Genomic DNA, 19900 nt, shown 5'->3' with positions numbered 1-19900 from the left:
GCTCTGGTCGCAACATGGCGACCCCCAGGATGGGCAGAGCATCGCCCCCTGGTGGGCAGAGCATCGCCCCTGGTGGGCGTGCCGGGTGGATCCCGGTCGGGCGCATGCGGGAGTCTGTCTGACTGTCTCTCCCTGTTTCTAGCTTCAGAAAAATGAAAAAAAAAAAAAAAAAATCAAAACATTAACATAATAGACATTTGATAATATAGAACATTTAAAAGAAGGGAACGTTAACACAAAATAATTGTTAAATAAAAATCATTTTAAAATTATAAAATAAAACCACAAATATTTAGTCCTTAAAATAAAATATAAAATACACAAGGCACTATGTAGCCTATCGAATGGTATTGCTCTTTGTTTTGTGAGTAATATTCCAGATATAGAAAAAAGTCTCCATTTTGCATGGATGTTGAATGAATTGTTGAGTGTATCCAAAAGCACCTACAGGTGGGGCCATTAGGGTACATTGTGCTCCGTATAAATTCACTCTCTTTTTTAACAATGAAAATATTTTATCTGCTTATTCTGATTTTGGTTTTGCCATTGAAATGCATACTGTTTTTGCTAATTCAAATTTTAGACATAAATTTGTGACAATATTCACATCTTCTCTTTGCATTTCTTCTGTTAAGATATTTACAAAGATCTATAACCCACAGCAAATGAACATTGGAAAACACTGGGCATTTGTGGGGAGTGTTCAAACAATGGGACACTCACCTCTCTGCGCAAGATTTAACTACACTACACAGAATTATGTGTCAGAACTGCCAATTTAAGGACTTATTTTGCTTCTAAAACTTGATATTCTTGGACCATCACTTATAAGATTTGTGTAAAATATACTGTACAAATAAACTTCTTAATTTTATTTGCAAGAATGACTCACTGGGCCTGATCTGTGGTGGTGCAGTGGATAAAAGCGTTGACCTGGAATGCTGAGGTCGCTGGTTCAAAACCCCAGGCTTGCCTGGTCAAGGCACATATGGGAGTTGATGCTTTCTGCTCCTCCTCCCTTCTCTCTGTCTCTGTCTGTCTGTCTGTCTCTCTCTCTGTTTCCTCTCTCTAAAAAAAAAAAATGAATAAAAAAAAAAGAATGACTCACTGTTAGCAAGCACACACATACACACATAGCATAGCAACAGCCACAAGTAAACTGATTAGATTTTGATTACTTCTCTCCTTTGCGCTCTTGTCCTGATGAACCTTAATCTTTTACTCTGTGTCAGTATTTTCTGCTCTCGCCTTCACCTTGACATCTGTGGATTCCTTCAAACCGGTGCTGTCTCTACACTCTTTGTTGAGCTTTATTCTCACGGGAGTATTACAGTGTTTTCTCTGAGTTTCCAGATTTCTCAGCTGATTCTTCTTAGGGTTCAAAAAGACATACATTTCCCGAGAAAAGCTGAGAAAGAATTCCCACATGGAAACACTAGTCATTCTCAGTCTAGTTCCACCTTAAACTGTTTCAAGGCTTACTGTACCTTGGATGACCAGGGACCCCAGCGGTCATTTTGCAAGGCTGGTCCAATTCTCATTTACTCTCAGGAGTCCTTTAGGAGCTTAGCTTCTTACATTAAAGGTCTTCGTTTAGGCTTCTCACCTGGCAGTCCTAGCTTGCAGTGTCGGGCTCCTTCTCCCCTCACAGCCTTGAACTGACAGTTCCATTTTGTGGGACAGGTAAGCGCCCTGGGGCAGTGCCGCTTCTGTGGTTATCCACCTCTCTGAACTTGAGTTTTATGTTTGATTTTGGCCCGTACATGACCATCTTGTCAGTGTGTTGATAGTTTTAAGATTTTTAAAAATATTTCCTCCCAATTTTTTAAGCTGTTTTTCTGTGTGAGGATTGTTTCAAATAACCTAAACTTCAATTATTAGAACTATATAAAAATCCCAGTATTAGTAGTTTTAGGTAAGCCAATGTTTGGCTCTGAGAATTAGGAGTTTTATATTTGTTATCATTATGGAGAGTCAGCAGAGACTATTAGGGGGCATTTAGGATTACAATGTGTTGGGGAATGAAATGTCACATTGTTGGCTTCAGGATGGTATTCGGTTCAACTACTCATGCATCCATCAAATGTTTGTTGAGTTTTACCATGTGCCAGACACTGTGCAGGGAACAGTACTAAACGTAGAAACGTAGACATGCTCTCTGCCCTCCAGGAACTTCTGGTCAAATGAATTTCTTAATTTCTTTTTTTTTTTTCTCTTTTTTCTTTTCTGAAGCTGGAAACGGGGAGAGACAGTCAGACAGACTCCCGCATGCGCCCGACCGGGATCCACCTGGCACGCCCACCAGGGGCGACGCTCTGCCATCCAGGGGGCGATGCTCTGCCACGACCAGAGCCACTCTAGCGCCTGGGGCAGAGGCCAAGGAGCCATCCCCAGCGCCCGGGCCATCTTTGCTCCAATGGAGCCTTGGCTGCGGGAGGGGAAGAGAGAGACAGAGAGGAAGGAGGGGGTGGGGGTGGAGAAGCAAAATGGGCGCTTCTCCTATGTGCCCTGGCCGGGAATCGAACCCGGGTCCCCCGCACGCCAGGCCGACGCTCTACCGCTGAGCCATCTGGCCAGGGCCTCAAATGAATTTTTTTTTTCCCCAATATTTATTTTTTATTTTTTTTATAAATAAATTTTTATTTTAATGGGGTGTCATCAATAAATCAGGGTACATACATTCAAAGAAAACATTTCCAGGTTATCTTGTCATTTAGTTCTGTTGCATACCCATCACCCAAAGAGAGATCATCCTCCGCCACCCTCCATCCAGTTCTCTCTGTACCCCTCCCCCTCCCCTCTCCCTCCTTCCCTCCCCCCACCCCCCATAGCCACCACACTCTTGTTCATGCCTCTTAGTCTCGCTTTTATGTCCCACCAATGTATGGAATCCTGCAGTTCCTGTTTTTTTCTGATTCGCTTATTTCACCCCGCACAATGCTACCAAGACTCCACCCTTCCGCTATAAGTGATCCGATGTCACCCTTTCTCCTAGCTGAATAATATACCATGGTGTATATGTGCCCTATCTTCTTCATCCAGTCCTCTATTTTTTTTACAGTGATTAACAGCCTTTAAGCAAACTCTTGGCCAATACAGCAAGAATCCATGAATGAGTAGTGTCCTTAACATGTTCCCCAAGTCCAAGTTGGCCCCATCACCATGCCAAATCCCTGAAAAATGCAACCCAACCACAGTTCAGTCTGTTAGGAGCTGTCACAGGGAGCAGGAGTCCAGGAAAGTTCCCCACAGGAAAAGTCCGCATGGCACTGGATTTGTTGTCACCATTCTATGCTTTGCAGCTCATGTCCAAGTCCCAATGACCGCTGCTTCTAGCTGGTAATGATTCAGGCAGACTGGAAAAAGCCATTTGCAGCATGCGTGGATATGGAGCTTCTGTTCTCCTCTGCCTGGAGAGTTGAGACCAGGTTGCTTTTCCCTGGAGCTCTGTGACTGTGGCCTGGTAAAGAGAACCTTGGGATACACTAAGCTGGGTGGCAAAGGTAAATTCATAATACAAGTTGGCAAAAGGAGGAAAGAGAGCTCTAAATTGAGTAGGTCTCAGCCTGAAATATGAGTGGGGCATTGAGGTAGGAGGGATAAAGGAAACACTATATATTAAGCAAAGCAGCAGAAAATAGGACTATCAACACCCACAACAGAGATCTTTGAGGGAAGAATAAAAAACCTGACTATTCAGGCAAAACATAGTTAAGTGGCCCATGAATTTCTAATTAATAAATTAAGGTCATATCTAAAGCACGGGGCCTTCAAACCTGGTAGACAGGTTGACTTCCGAAGCCATGGGAACATTCAGGGTTAGTCCACAGACTCAGATGTCCCAGCACAAGTTACTTTGGGAAGCCCTGACAAGCGCCACACTGGACCGAGAGAATCTCATTTTAGCACGTCCTAGTCCTGTTCCCTCCGGGTCCTTCTGTAGGAGAAGGTCACATGCCTGAATCTGACAAGTAGGGCTGTGCATTTGTTTCTTTAATCAGAAAAGATTTCTTGAGTACATACTGTGAGCCAGCCACTAGCTGTACTGATTAACAAAAAGGATATAGTCATAGTATCATTCGTATTTGTGTATCTTTGGAACACTGGTGATTACACTGATATTAATCTCTACGTTTAATCACCATCTGTCTTGCTGCCCTTGCATCGTGGGTGTAGTTACTTTTGGCGTGGGCCAGGGCCCCATGGTTCTGAATCAGTGAATGGTAACCTGTAGAGTAAGTCAGCCCTACACTTCTCTCTTCCCTTTAAGGTAATGCCAAAAGGAAGGATGCCAGAAACTCTCAGGGTAATTTTTCATTTTCATTTTAAGTGACTATATAGCAAAGCAAATCAGAAGATGTTTTTCAGGAAATTAACATGTTCAGCAAGATATTGAGTGGGACCTAAGGTTCATTGAAGAAAGCCATTAGGTTAACAAGTTGGAGAATTACTGATATGGGATAATTTTTATACTACAGTGATACCTAATATTCTGAATAGATGTTTAAAATTGGAAAGTATGATTTTTCTACATACAGAAGCAAGTTCTTATACTGAAGACTTCTTAGAATGCTTCAGGTATAAGAATTCTTTCTTAAACTCGTAAGATATAGTAGATTTAAATAGCCAAGTAATTTTGTGGTCTTTCAAGATAAAAGTTTATGTAAAAGAAATAGTAACCTTTCTTTCTAGTTTGTCAGTACATAATAAAAAACAAGTATCCCTCAACTGCATAACATCTGGTTTGGGGTGTTGCCTTGGTAAAAATGAGCTCAGTTACTTCTAGTGGGCTTTATCTTGGTATAAAACAGCAACTCTAGTCAGAAGCCATTAGTAGTTTCTGTTAATTCAGGACAGAAACTAGTTTTTCCTTTAGGATAGATGGTTCAATGTATGTCAAGAAATGTCATTTAGAATAGTTAGCTTCATTATAATTAACCTGTGAATCACTTTTCTTTGCAGTTTGTGGTGTGGCTTTGAAATATTTTCTTACCCTCAGCTCCAGGCCAAGGGGTGGAGAGGCTGGAATAGATCCAGGGACTTCAAGTATCAGTTTCAGATTTCACTGAGGCTTTGCAGTACCTAGTGAAAGGACCTGTCTCTTGCTGGCATGGGACTAGACCCCTCAGCTGCAAGCATTCGTGCCACCAGGCCATATCTGAGTGGGCTGCCTCCTTCACTAGATGTAGCGAGACCCAAAAGACTAAAAACTCTGAGGCAGACATTTACTCAACAACTGTTATTGAGCTCCTCCTATATTCCAGACAGTGTTCTGAAGTGACAGCAGCGATATCTGCCTTCACAGGGAGAGAGAAACCAGAAGTAAAGATGTGTATGTATTAGAGGCAAAAGAATCTATAGAACCAGGGAATACCCCACTGAAAAGGGGCACTTGATTGAAGGTCTGAATGATTGTAGGGAGCCAGCCATTTTGGGGGTGGATGGGAATTGTTCTAGGCAGATGGGACAGTAAGTACAAGAGTGTGTCTGGTGTTGGAGGACTAGAGCGGAAGCCAGTTCAGCTACAGCAAAGGCATGGGCCTTATAGTACATTCAGGGCACGATGAGAAGCCACTGAGAGACTTTCAGCAGTGGAATGGTAGGATCTAACTTACAATTTTACAGAGGTACTCCGGCTGCAGTGTCGCTAATAGACAGGAAAGACAAAGAGAGACCATTTAGGAGGCAAGAGAAAAGGGCAACTTGGACCAGGATGGTAGAGTAGAGATGATGAGAAGTGCTCAATTGTTGGTATCTGGAATTAGAGCTAGTAGGACTTGCTGGAGGAGCAGACAGGAGGTGACAGAGAAAAAAAAAAGAGTCAAAAATGACCCTGAGGATAATCAGCTGGAAGGATTGGAGTTTCCAGTAATTTCTTAATTAATAGTGAGGATTGCAGGAGATGTTGGTTGGTGGGGAGATGGGACAGGGCTGAGATCAAGAGCTCAGTTTTGGTTATGTTGATTGCCCATAAGACAACCAGGTAGAAGTATTGATTACACAGTTTGGTATACGGGCCCGAACTTCAAGGGAGAGGTTAGGGCTGAAGGTTTGGGACAAATAGATGTTGATAACCCATAGGCATTATTTAAAGCCATGACATTTAGTGAGATTACTTAAAAATAAAAAAAAGAGGATAGATAGAGAATAAGAGAAGAGGTCCAAGGATTAAGCCTCACCATGAGCATTCTGGAAGAGAGGGAATGAAAGGGTAGGGCGATGACAGTAATTATAACTAATTACTGGCAATCATTATTGTCAAACAGAGTACTAGGTGCTTTATACACCTTTTCTAATTCCCAAAATGTCTACATTTGACAGTTGAGAAAACTGAGGTTTGCCCGAAGTCTTACAGCTGATGATTCAAATGCAGGTCTGTTCATTGCATGGCCTGTGGCCTTCACTGTGTCACACTGGAGTATCAGTGTGTTGTGGCTTAAAGACGGCCTGCTCTCTGAGCCTGGGTGGTAGGAAGTAACACTTGAAAACAATTAGATCTATTAGTGTCCAACTTACTCTTGCCATCTTCCAAAACCTTACACCGGTTATAGTATTTGTTAGTATGTTGAAATAATTTGCTAGGTTACAGATGTTCATGAATTTAAGATATATATATTTGTGTGTGTATGACAGAGACAGAGATAGGGAAAGACGGGGACAGACAGGAAAGGAGAGAGATGAGAAATATTAATTCTCTGTTGCAGCACCTTAGTTGTTCATTGATTGATTTCTCATATGTGCCTTGACCAGGGGACTACAGCAGAGTGAGTGACCCCTTGCTTAAGCCAGCGACCTTTGGGCTCAAGCCAGCAACCATGAGGTCATGTCTATGATCCCATGCTCAAGCCGGAGACCCCACGGTCAAGTTGGATGAGCCTGCGCTCAAGCCAGCGACCTCAGGGTTTCAAACCTGGGTCCTCTGCATCCCAGTCCAAAGCTCTATCCACGGCACCACTGCCTGGTCAGGCCATTGTTAAATATTTTTAAACTATTCAATCTTTCTTCACAGAAATACTTCTGACTGCTAGCTTGTGAATTTACTCAATTTTCCAAAATGTTTAGCCCTTCATGCTAGTAACATCCCCAAGCTGCTCACAGTTTTATTTTCTCTTATTTGAACCTTCCCTTAACCATAACCTTTTAAATTCATTCTAGCATTTAAACTCTAAAACATCCTAAATGCTTCTCATAGCCCTGTTCCGTTTAGAACATTTATACCCTTGAGAGTGTATCAGATTTCCCCCAAGCACCTTTTATTTTCCCATGTTCCGGTCTTTATTTCCTCTTACAATACTCTCAGGTTCCCTGTGTCTCTGCCTTTCCTTCTCCCAGTCATTCGTCTCCTTTCATCAGCGCTTGGTCTCTTCCTCCGCTGGGTCAGTCACCTTTAGACCGTAGGTGTTTTGTCTTCCTCATTTCCAGACCTTCCTCCTACACTTCCAGAGACTGTACTCACATTAACACTATGAGTAACTTTAGCCAGAAGGATGAGTCTTTTTTAAAACTTCTCTCCAGCCCTTAGGCTGAGAGGCAGCGCACTGAATCGGCGTAGAAATCACATTCCCACTGATACCAATATTTCTTGAATTCCTACTGTGTGCTAGGTAATTGGGTCTGTAGGAGAAGCCCTGGGACATGCTAGTGTTTAGGAGTGTGAACAACGAGGGAGATGAACCAGCAAAGGGGAAGGAGCAGCCAGTCTAGGGAGGGAGTTTCAAGAAGGAGAAAGTGGTGCTGTCCTAAAGCAGTTTAGAGGCCAGGTAAGATGAAGTCATACTTGATGAGAGGTATTTGCACAGTGCTCTTCCTGTACTTTAATGCCCCGCTCTTATATTTTAAATTCACCAATAAAGAGTGAGCCTGCAAAACATAAGGCCCCCACCCTCGACCCCAATAACAGCAGAATCCCGGGGCCGCTATCTGTCTACCCTCAGTGACCTCCGTGGTCATCTAAATGACCACTGGATTCAGTGACCTTGTCAAAAGCAGTTTCAGTAGAGTGGTGATGAGGGGACAAAAAGCCTTATTGGAGTCCCCCGATTGTCACAGGTGGTAAGGCAAAGTGTGTGGACACAGATACAGGAAGGACAGGAGATTTGATAATGAAAAGATGGAGAAACAGGCTTAGGGATTATACAGCTCGTAAGTGGCAAAGTCAAGATTCAAAGTCGTCAGGGCTAGCAAAGTCTGTACTCTTAACCTGTCCACCGCACGGCCCTCTGCCTCATATCTAGCATGTGCCCAGTAAGAGCTATAAGCATCAACCCATTGGACATGTAAGTACCTACCACGTACATACCCCACGTACAGAGCTGTGTTGGAGATTGGAAGGTAAGTTAGGCACAGTCCTTGCCCTCAAGGAATTTGCAGTATAATAAAAGGAAATCAGTATAATGCAGTTACATGCCACATGTTTCAGTCAATGACAGACCACATATATGATGATGGTCCCATAAGATTATAATGTAGCTGAAAAATTTCTATTATCTAGTGACATGGTAGCCATGGTAACGTCCTAGCTCCAAGCATTACTGTTTTGTGCTGTCTCACTCTGTCCATAGTAATGCTGTTGGCTCAGTAGTGTTGGGGGAGAGGGGCACTCACCTGGGTCCCAGAGAGTTGGTTTAGACTGCCCTTGCTAAACCAACGTCAGGTCAAGTCAAGACTGACCAACCCTGTGGGTCTTTTCTTTATGATCGCAAGACGCGCTTCAGCAACAACCATTGGAAACTTTAAAGAAAAAAAGAGTTTATTACTTATAGGCCCTGGACAATACAAGGCACACCAGTGGGCACACAGAAGGTGGAGGACAGAGAAAGAGTTAATCTAGGGTTCTGCTCTTCTCGGGGTCAAGGGCGGAGGCCTTAGGGTTCTGCAGGCTCACTTTTTTTTTTAGTTGTTCATTACTTGCTTGTCATATATGCCTTGACCGGGCAAGGCTAGGGTTTTGAACCAGCAACCTCCACATTCCAGGTTGACGTTCTGTTCATTGCACCACTACGTATCAGTCAGGCTTACTCTTTATTGTTGAATTTAAAACTTAAGAGTGGAAATTTAAAGTTCAGGAAGAGAAAAAAAATGTGGAAAGTGGTTCAAAGTGTCAGTTATCAAGATCTGTAAGACAAAAGGGTCTCAGTCGGGGAGGTGGCCTTGGTCTTTTGCTAGTCCTGCAGCTGGCCTCCTGTTTATTTCAGAGGGCTGCCTTTGGGGCGGAGGCCTCTTTGAAGTGGATGCCTCAGCAATCAGAGCTTAAGTCAGGCGCTTGCATGACAAAAGGAAAAGCCCGCCGTCAGGACTTCCACTACAATTCCTCACGTGTTTGTGGTGCTGCTGGTGCAAACACACTGACAGGCTGCCAGTCGTACGGAAAAGTATAACACGTACAATTACAGTGGTGGCTACACCATCTACAATAGGTGTGGGTAAATGCAGCCTGTGATGTTTGCACAAGGACAGAAACGCCCAATAACGTACTTCTCAGAACACATCCATGTACTTAAGTGGCCCATGACTGTAAAGTAGCACAGGCAAGATGAGATGGTGGCAGTTCTCTGGAAAATAGCAAGAACTCTAGGATCCCAGAATGTCACTGGGCAGAGTCTTAGAAGGTGAGGAGGAGGGAGCATCAGCCTGGAGGAAGGACATGGACATGTGGGGAGGAGAAACTTGCCTCCCCCCTCAAGCTTTCTTTATCTGGTCTAATGATCAAATAGACATGAGACAGACTAGCAAGAGAAAATAATCAAATTTAATGTATACATGTATGTACATAGGTATGGGAACCCCGCATACCTGAGAGAGCCCGAGAACCTCTTTGCACAGAAGGGTCAGAGACAGAGGAAATGGGTTCACAGACCCTCTGAGCTAGGGATGAGGTGAGGGGCCTTGAGGGCTTCAAAGGCTCATTGCAGAATAAGAAGAGCAGGCGTTTAGTCAACAGAAGTTTCCCCTGAGCCGTCAGCTGAAGTCGCCTTTAGCTCAAAACAATCCACATACCACAGAAGCACATCTTGGGGTGCCCAGCTCTGAACCCCCACAGGCCATTCTAGAGACTACTAGTAACAGAATCTAGGGAATTACCTGTTCTGGCTGGGTTTTTTTGTTGTTGTTGTTGTTTTGTTTTGTTTTGTATTTTTCTGAAGCTGGAAACGGGGAGGCAGACAGACTCCCGCATGCGCCCGACCGGGATCCACCTGGCACGCCCACCAGGGGGCGATGCTCTGCCCATCCGGGGCATTGCTCTGTTGTGACCAGAGCCACTCTAGCACCTGGGGCAGAGGCCAAGGAGCCATCCCCAGCGCCCGAGCCATCCTTGCTCCAATGGAGCCTCGGCTGCGGGAGGGGAAGAGAGAGACAGAGAGGAAGGAGAGGGGGAGGGGTGGAGAAGCAGATGGGCGCCCTTCCTGTGTGCCCTGGCCGGGAATCGAACCTGGGACTTCTGCATGCCAGGCCGACGCTCCACCACTGAGCCAACCGGCCAGGGCCCTGTTCTGGCTGTTTTACTGTCTCCTCCCTTTTCTTCCTTAACCTTTCCTCTCCCTTCTCCCCGCCTCTCTCTCCCTCCAGACCCTGCTGTCCCATCTGCACTTCTAGTATTCACAGCAGGGCTTTCATCCGCCCACGCTCTAGCTCTAGTAAGGAACAGCAGACCTCAGGGGTGGAGTGCTGCCTCGGGACTTTGGGGAAGGGTGGGTGTTACTGTTGGGTCAGGTGAAAGGGAAAGTGGGAGGTCCACCAGGTTGAATTTCACCAGCAGTACTGGGGTTGAAAAAAGTAGACAAGTTGCTCTCTCTTTGCTCTCAGGCCACGTCTCTTTCCACAGCTTTATCACATGCAAACAGCCAACAGTTCCCAGCTTTTCATTCGTGCAAGGCTATGGTACTGTGGAGGCAGAGCTGAGGCAGTTTACCACTCTCTTTATGCAAACTCTCTTTAATGCCCTGCAGGCAATAGAATTTAGCAAAGGAGAGGTTGTTGGAAGAGGGATCCCATATTGTAACCAGCAGCTCACTCTCTACTTATCTAAAGATGGTTTCTTTTAGCTTCATGTAACTTCTACTGGGTCATTTTATAACTAGTATACGTCCTTACCTGTAATTTAGCCTCTCTTTTTATCTCTTCTCATTGTTGATTTACTAGGTTGTGTCCCTTATCATGCTAGCTTCATCTAAGATACTAGGTTGCTAAAGGGAACTTTGTTTTCTGCAACAGGGAAAGATTAATCTTTACTTGTAATCTCTATTTAGAAATAAGTGAGACCAGAGAATATTAGATGTTTAAATGGCAGAGAAACCAATAGCTTCTTCATTTCACACATAAGAAAACTGACAGCCAGAAAAGTTAAATGCAGCTACGACTTATTTGTTAGCAAAAATTGAATTGATACGGTCACTCTATGTCACTCATGACGAACCAAATCGAAATCTTTATTGAGTTGAGGCGGTAGGTTTTAGGTTGCTGAGTCAGTCAGCACTGACTCTTCCTGTCGCTGTGCGGTGCCCCTGTGGTCGGCGGTGAGAAAGAAAGATGAGCAGGGGTATGGCAACCTGGCCTCAGTAATAACGGGCCACCTCTGAATTTGACCATGATAGAGTTTATTTGTTTACCTGGCTTGAGGAAAATTAAGGTTTTACTCTATTTTTTTTTACATTGTTTTCTAAGATTTTCAATTTATTAATTTTAGAGAGGAGAGAGAAAGGGGGAGAGAGAGACAGAGACAGAGAGAGAAGGTGGGGAGGAGCAGGAAGCATCAACTCCCATATGTGCCTTGACCAGGTATGCCCAGGGTTTTGAACCGGCAACCTCAGCGTTCCAGGTCGATGCTTTATCCACTGTGCCACCACAGGTCAGGCGGTTTTACTCTATTTTGAGATAGTCTAATGTCATGATGAAGTCAAACAGATCTGGGTTGAAATTGTGGCCCTACCTTGTACTAGCTTTGGTGATCTGGGGCAGGCTGTTCAGACTCTCAAAGATTCTTTATCTGTGGTAAAAATAAGGACAATACAAGACCCTTCTTGCCGGGTAGTGAAGATGAAAGAAAACGTGTCAGCTTCTAGCCCTGCTTTCACACACAGTGCACACTCAGAGCATGGGAGCTCTGGCCGCTACTGCTGTTGGTTTGGAAGGTGTAAGGGAACAGCACAAATGAACAAAAATCTTTGAGTGAAAAATCAGTAGCTTTGAAAGTCTACACGCTCATTCAGTAACTTAGAGAGTCCAGAAGTTTTGCATAAGAGTACACGCAGTATTTGAGGGAAGTAAATGGAAGTTGTGAAGAACATGAACCATGGGTTTTTAAAACTGAAGGAAGGAGGGACCTCACTGAAGCCACTGCTCATTTTATGGATGGGTAATGGAGTCCCAGAGAGAATGAGTGGTTTTCCCAAGAGTAAACATCTAATTATTGCAAAGCATATAACCCTGGTCTCCTTAGAGTTCTTTATATTATTTTACAAATAGGGATGAGATAGAAGTTCAAGGAGTCATTCCTGGGCATGATGACCAGATAGCTGATATAGTATAATCTTAAAGAAGACTGTCCCTTAGCATGTTACTCTCCTACTCAGAAACCTTCAGTCACTCTTCATTATCCACTGAATGAAATAAATGGCACTCAGGTCCCTTGGGATCTGCCCTAATCAACCTCTCCATCCTTACCTCCTATTACTTTTCCCACATATTATGTCCTCCAAACTGTTCCCTATTTCCTTGTTCTCCATATATAGAAAGTCTACGGAAACCCTGCTTATGATTGCAGGCACTGTTCAAAGGCCACCACCTCCCCAAACTCTCGATTTGCCCCCTTGGGGACATTGCTTTGTTGCTTTGGCCGTTGGTATTTGCTATGGCACTTACCATAGTCAATCTTACTTTACAGCGGGTTGCTCCTGCATTGTAAGAGGCAAGGACCAACTAGGTCTTTTTCTCTGCCACAGTGCCTCACGTATACCCTCTAATGTTTGTTAGTTCGAGTAGGTATTTTTATGCCCCGCTTTCTGACTCCTAGCGTCATTCTCCATTTAGGTCCTATAAATATGCTGTATGAATTAGTTGGAAAAGAGATTTGGGAATGAGTGATTTTGCTGCTTCTCTGGCACGAGGAGTATCAAGGAACGTGGGAGCACACATAACTGTATTCTTCCGGCGAAGAGTTTTGCACGATGAACTTACCCACGCAGCGAGTCTGAGTAAGAGGCGGTACTTTCTCCTCTTCAGTGGAATGTCCTGCGCGTCTGCAGGAGGAGCTGAAACAGCTTGTGATTTGAGTCTGCACTAGTTGGTAACTTGAGTCCGTAGAACAGAACTCTCGAAGGAGGAAGGGTTCTGCCTCTAGCCGAAGGGAAGGGAGTCCCAGAGTTTCAGATGTCTGATAGTTAGAAAGCCAAACTGGAAGACAGGGCTTGAAGGTCCCATTTGAGCTGCACAGGAAAGTGTTTGTTTATACCTCTGGTTGATTGCTGAAGGATTTTAGAGGATAGATGAGACTGATCTAGGACCTTGCCTCAGGCTTTTAGAGGGGCTGTTTCTTTCCCACTGCTTTTTCTACAAAACCTTTAGAGCAGCAGAATGCTTCCACCTTCAGTTCCTAAAGCAGCCAAGCCAGTTCGACCAGCTTGAGGGAAACACTGAACAAGGCTGCCAACTCCAATCACATGAACACTAGTTACTAATTATCTCCTGGTCTCTGTGGGGAAAGATATAACTGCTCACTGATTGGATCTTGAGGTTGAAATAACTCCACATGTTCCGCGCTCCAGCCAGAGCAGCAAGAAGACTGACTTCAAAGCTTTGGGAGACATTTTAAAGACAGATACAGCCTTAGGCCAGACTGCACCTGTCCACATTTCAGCCGAACCCAGGCCCATGGAAGAAAGAAGCAAAGCTTGTGTCTTTCAGCACACTGAATATGTGCGAAACCGAGGAGATTAGGAAAGAGAGAGACACCGAGAAGAAAGGTCCCTGGGGCTCCAGCTGGGAGTACAAAGATTGCAGGGGCCTACCGAAAGGGGACCTTACAGCGCTGGATGGACTCTACAGAGAAGATGACTTGGATTCCAGGTATGGGGGCGCAGGGAGGAATCGGCCCTACAGAAAAAGGCATTGTGGATACTGGGATTTTGAGCAGAGTGAACCAAGCTCTCTGGACTACGAAGAAGCGAAGGAAAGTGGAAAGGACTGTATGTACCACACAAGTGAGATTCGAGGCTACAACAGTTATAGGAATTCAGAAAATGTAGATTATGGGGACCCGAGCCCTGGAACTAGGGATAATTGGCTTCCAGGAAGCCCCAGTGCGACCTGGAAAACTGGAGGACATGAGGAGACAAATGGCTACAGAGATTGTAAGAATCTGAATTACAATCCCAAGGGCTCTAAGGAAGCTGAACGATGGACTGGCTACAGGGGCTTGGATGACTCCCTGGGGGATTTTGGTCAACCTCAAAACTGGCATAGGGACCACAGGAATTTTAATTATAATCTTGAGGATTGTAAAGAAACTAATATTTATTACAATGACCTCAATGATTTATATCATGTTCCTCGGAATTATACTAATGGCCCATCTGTAGATTTGAATGGTGTCAATGAAAGTAAGGAATTTGTCAAATACTATGAAGGGGACAGAAATGTTTATCGAAATGATAAAATCCATCCCAAAGCAAAGACTTGTGCCATGGATCAGAGGAATTTTGAGACAGAAAATAAAGCCAATGATACTTCATTTGCAAAATGTGAGTATGAACTTCAGAATTATAGAGGGACAGACTCTCTCCACCAAATGAAGAACTTGGGCTCCAACGGCATTGACCAACCAGGAATGATAGCACGTGGGAGCACATCTGGAGGGATCACCCCAGATGTGCCGTGGAGTCAGCGGGCCAGGGGAGACCAAGGAGAGCCTTGTGGCCTTCCTCAGGGCTCCTCACTGGAGAGGGATAGCTGGCATTTAGAGAAAGAGAGAACATTAAATAGCCCAGACACTTGGAAAAGGAATAGTTGCCTTCGCCGCACAGCACCCAGCACCCTGAGACGCTCAGAATTTGTGCAAAACAGGAAGAGAACCCAAGGTAAGAAAGAGCGCAGTTAGCCTTCTTAGAAGTATAAAGCATAAAAACAGATGAAAACAGTGGTGATACCGGTACCAGGAACACTTGTGTACTTAAGGAACCTGGGCTCCCAGAATTCTTACTACGTGTATCTTGAGTAGGGACGACATTAGAGATTTAATTCCTTTGGGAAACACTTTATAAAGCATGAACATATATAGTGCTATAAATATGTAACGTGGCTCTCAAAATCAGTGTTCTCATGGAAACTTACCTTTACCTTTCTTGGTTTTGTCAGGCATCTCTAATCCCAAATATATTCTATTCTTACTTATGATTTTTGTCTTAAGGGGATGGCAAATTCATTAACAGGCACCAAGCAGAAGTTTACTTTTCTGGCATGTTCTTTCTCTGAATTCCTACACTTCTTTAGACATTGGTGGAAAAGACTTGTCTTATAGATTGTTCATTCCTTGACATTCAGGAACCGTAAGTGAATGATGAGCACTGAAACTCTTGTGGAATTCAGAAGATTCTTTCTATTCTTCTTGGCGCTTTTGTACAAGGTTCAGTATTCAAATTGTTTCACCTCACTGAGCCTTAAGTAAATTATCTGTAAAATGAGGACATTGAGTCTTTTATTATGTACAAGTTATTTCTTTCTTGCCAATGTGTCTTCTTTCTTCTAGTTTGTTGAAATGAACTATGTTTTATTTGTTTATTTTTGCTGCTGTTGGTTTTGTAATTACTGGACTTCCTGTTAAATCTTTGCTTTTACTATATATGTTACCCTTATGCCAAGCAGACATTCTGGTTCTGGCCAATTTGGGATAGTCCAGGTTCTGACTGGGGGGTGGGTTCGAGTCAGAAAATGTGAAGCACTTGAGAAACCCACCTGACACTTCCCTCCTAAGTGGAAAGTAACTTGCCTGCATCTAGTGCAGAATAGGCCCTCTGGTTAGACCGGCAGCCGCGGGGGTCGGGGGGCAGCAGAGACTGGAAAGGTAAGTCCCCGGGGTGATCCTGGAACTGCCAGCGGTTTATCCCGTGGTCTTCCAACACAGGCTTGACTGAACTTGAATTGCTATTGTGGACAGAGCAGGCTCTCTGTCTTGGTTTATACAGATAAAGATGAAACCGAAACCAAACCTGGCTTTAGTTGGGAGACTAGGTAATTAGCAGCTAGCCACTTTTTTTCTAGGTGCATTTTTGCTCTGAAATGATAGGGATTGGATGACTTCCAAATTACCTGCAGCTCAAAAAACGGTCTGTTTGTAGGATTCCTGAGGTTGGTTTTTATATTGTCCTATCTCCTTCCCCCACAACTGTTTCTTAGATGAACTTTGTTTTCTATCTTTAGTTCCTTATTACATTAGTCTCCTAACTGTAATCAAAGTGTGTTTATTCTGTTTGACTTCACAGGAGTCAAGCCCTTCTCTCGGGAGTGTGGAAAGTGCTCTCTGATCTCTCTGAAACCAGCTCAGTTCCATCTATATCATTTGTTTTTAAAACTTTCTTTATGTTTGAGGACTTAACTTTTGATAGTATGTTCATATTTCCCTCAACCAATACCCCCTTTTTTATACCTCTGATATCTTCCTTAACGTATAACAAAATCTTATTTTTCCCCCAGAATCTTTGTGTTCTTTAACATTCTCTGCTAGGTGTCTCACAGCACATGCCCTCCTGAACTGTGTATAGACACAACATGTAATTACAGAGACGAAGCAAGGGTTCAAGTTGGTTGTTTACCTGGTGTTCAAACCTCAGCTCAACCATTTACTAACAGTATAACTTTATTTATTTATTTATTTATTGTATTTTTCTGAAGCTGGAAACGGGGAGAGACAGTCAGACAGACTCCCGCATGCGCCTGACCGGGATCCACCCGGCACGCCCACCAGGGGCAATGCTCTGCCCACCAGGGGGCGATGCTCTGCCCCTCCAGGCCGTCGCTCTGCCGTGACCAGAGCCACTCTAGCGCCTGGGGCAGAGGCCAAGGAGCCATCCCCAGCGCCTGGGCCATCTTTGCTCCAATGGAGCCTTGGCTGCGGGAGGGGAAGAGAGAGACAGAGAGGAAGGAGGGGAGGGGGGTGGAGAAGCAAATGGGCGCTTCTCCTATGTGCCCTGGCCGGGAATCGAACCCGGGTCCCCCGCACGCCAGGCCTACACTCTACCGCTGAGCCAACAGTATAACTTTAGATGAACTACTGAACCTCTCTGAGCTTTGGGTTCCTTATTGGTAAAATAAATAATACTGTCTCACAATAAGATGATATGAATAAAACATTTAATCATATGTCTGGAACATAGTAGGTTCTCATAAATGACTATTTCTTTGTTTCTGTGACCTACCTTTCTTTCCACTTACAAGCTTCCCCACCAGGCTGACATTGCATGGCCCCTCCCAAGATCGCACTGAGCCCCCTGGGCATCTACCCAGGGGCCCTGTGTTTGCAGGTGTAATTATCGGGGTGGAACGGCCTGTCCCTTCCCACTCTCTCACTCTTCCCCCACTCCTCTGGGAAACAAAGAGCTGTTCTGTGGCTGCCCCCAACCTGCCTCCAGGCTAGAAACCAGGTCTGTTCGATCAGGATTTGCCTGTTCCCTCACCTGTCTTATTGTTAGGGCAGGTCTGTTGGGGTTTCCCTTAGTCCCTGGCTGTGGCCCCTAGCTCTGGGCAGTGATCCTTACTCCTAGGTGCTGCTCTTCTGGAGCCTCGGTGGAATATTCAGAATGTTTATTGAACCTCCCAACTTGGAGGGCCTCAGATTTCGAACTCTGTCTTCCCAGCTGTGGACAGTTGTGGCTGCTCAGGCCGCCAGCATTTCCTGCTTTCTGCCGAGCTCCCCAGAATCTCACTACCCCACACAATTCAAGAGAACACAGATTTTGAGGCTGTTCTTTCTTTGGCTTCCTCTTTTTTAGGATTTTTCTCAGTTTCATGCCACTTTAGAGCCCCAGACTTGAACCTTTGACTTCTCAGCCCAGTAGGATTGCCAGTTGTTTCGCTTTATTCCCTCTCATGCTAAAAGACTAGGGTTTGCCGTGGGGCCGGAGAGGAAATCAGATAAATATGGATTTTACCTAGCCCGCTTTCTTCATTTCCAGTCTCCTCCAGTTTCTGCCTGCTTTTGGCTGCTTTCCAATATTTTTGTATAGTTATTTTAAAACACCTCTTGTTTAGAGTTGCTAATAGAGATCAGTACAATGTAAACTACTACTCTCTGTGACTAGATCAAAAGTCAGCACTAAGGTTTTGCACTTGCTGATGATCTAAACCAGGGGTCCCCAAACGTTTTACACAGGGGGCCAGTTCACTGTCCCTCAGACCGTTGGAGCACCACCACCTACAGTTCTCCTGTGCTCCTCTCACTGACCACCAATGAAAGAGGTGCCCCTTCCGGAAGCGGGAAGCGTGGTGAGGGGCCGGATAAATGGCCTCAGGGGGCTGCATGCAGCCTGCAGGCGGTAGTTTGGGGACCCCTGATCTAAACAGTTACTATGGGAAGGGAACCTGCTGCTTCAGACTCCATGGTAACAGGGTCATTCAAGTGATATTAGGATATGGAAATGAAGAACTCTTACAGAGGGAAATAGGAAACTGAAATACAGGTGAAAATTCAGGCTAGTGATTCAGGGTTGGGTGGCTACCACATATAATCCCCTTGTATTGTTACTAGAAGGACCTTATATATCAGCAAGTCGTGTTTTAAAAATAATGGGTACTCAGCCCTGACTGGGTCTTGAAGTCTATTTAGTGAGTTAGTGTTTTTGAAAAATAAAATAGAGGTGCCTGACCAGGTGGTGGCACAGTGGATAGAGCGTCGGACTGGGATGCGGAAGACCCAGGTTCGAGACTCTGAGGTCCCCAGCTTGAGCGCGGGCTCATCTGGTTTGAGCAAAAAGCCCATCAGCTTGGACCCAAGGTCACCCAAGGTCACTGGCCCCAGCAAGGGGTTACCTGGTCTGCTGAAGGCCCGCGGTCAAGGCACATATGAAAAAGCAATCAATGAACAACTAAGGTGTTGCAACGCGCAACGAAAAACTAATAATTGATGCTTCTCATCTCTCTCCGTTCCTGTCTGTCTGTCCCTGTCTATCCCTCTCTCTGACTCACTGTCTCTGTAAAAAATAAATATAAATAAAATTTTTTTAAAAATAATATAGAGGTAAATAGAAAATTTCAAGCATATCTCATGTAGTGGAAGTAGGTAGGTCTGTAATACTTGTGTGTGTGTGTGTATGTACATATGCATACATGCATTATGTAAATAAATGTATACACCGAGTCACAGTATAAAGTGTGGGTCACAGGAAAAGATGTTTGAAAAACACGTAAACCCAACCTATTTATTTTATAAACACAGAGACAGAGCTCAGAGAAATTGAGATGTGTGTCCGAGGTGACCAGTCTCTCCTTAGAGCAGAAATAGAATCTGGGCCACTTGATGCCCTGACCAGTACAGTTTCCTACATCCCAGAGCTGGAGCCAGGAGTGCGGCTGTGAGTTTATTCTGTATAACGGAGCTTAGAAGAGCAGGTAAGCATCGTGTTAGGGGAGCCAGAGGAAGGGCTTCAGATGGAGGGCTGCAGCAGAGACACAGAGAGGGCGTGGGCTGAGGAAGGACCTTTGCGGTTGGTAGGTGAGGTAAGGCATATGGGTAGCAGAGGCACAAAGGATATTTCGGGAGTTTAGGAGGTGAAGATGTAAAAGCAGTTTCTTAAAAGTTTGGACAGTAATTGCAGCAGAGCAGCAGAACCCAGGAAAACCTGCTGCTTTGTTTCTCTCCCAAGATAAGAAGAACCTGAACAGTTCAGAAGGCACTTTTGCCAGTGTTACACAAATA

The 19900-nt window shown here is 44.6% G+C and overlaps 1 protein-coding gene across 2 annotated transcripts in view; it reads left to right on the top strand.

Annotated features, from left to right (window-relative positions):
* The window catches only part of DNMBP (dynamin binding protein), a 118962-nt gene that overhangs the window by 49095 nt on the left and 49967 nt on the right, over nt 1–19900 (top strand). Inside the window, exon 1 of one of the 2 annotated variants that reach the window (XM_066240518.1) lies at nt 13742–15071. The exons of the other annotated variant lie outside the window; for it this stretch is intronic. Within the exon in view, the coding sequence (XP_066096615.1) occupies nt 13910–15071 (1162 nt within the window). The 5' untranslated portion in view covers nt 13742–13909. Of the gene's footprint in view, nt 1–13741; nt 15072–19900 lie in introns of those variants that run through there. 2 annotated transcript variants of the gene reach the window in all.

The sequence above is a fragment of the Saccopteryx bilineata genome, chromosome 7, assembly GCF_036850765.1.
Source record: "Saccopteryx bilineata isolate mSacBil1 chromosome 7, mSacBil1_pri_phased_curated, whole genome shotgun sequence".
NCBI classification, from domain to species: Eukaryota; Metazoa; Chordata; class Mammalia; order Chiroptera; family Emballonuridae; genus Saccopteryx; species Saccopteryx bilineata.
This window is presented reverse-complemented; position numbering and strand designations above follow the sequence as displayed.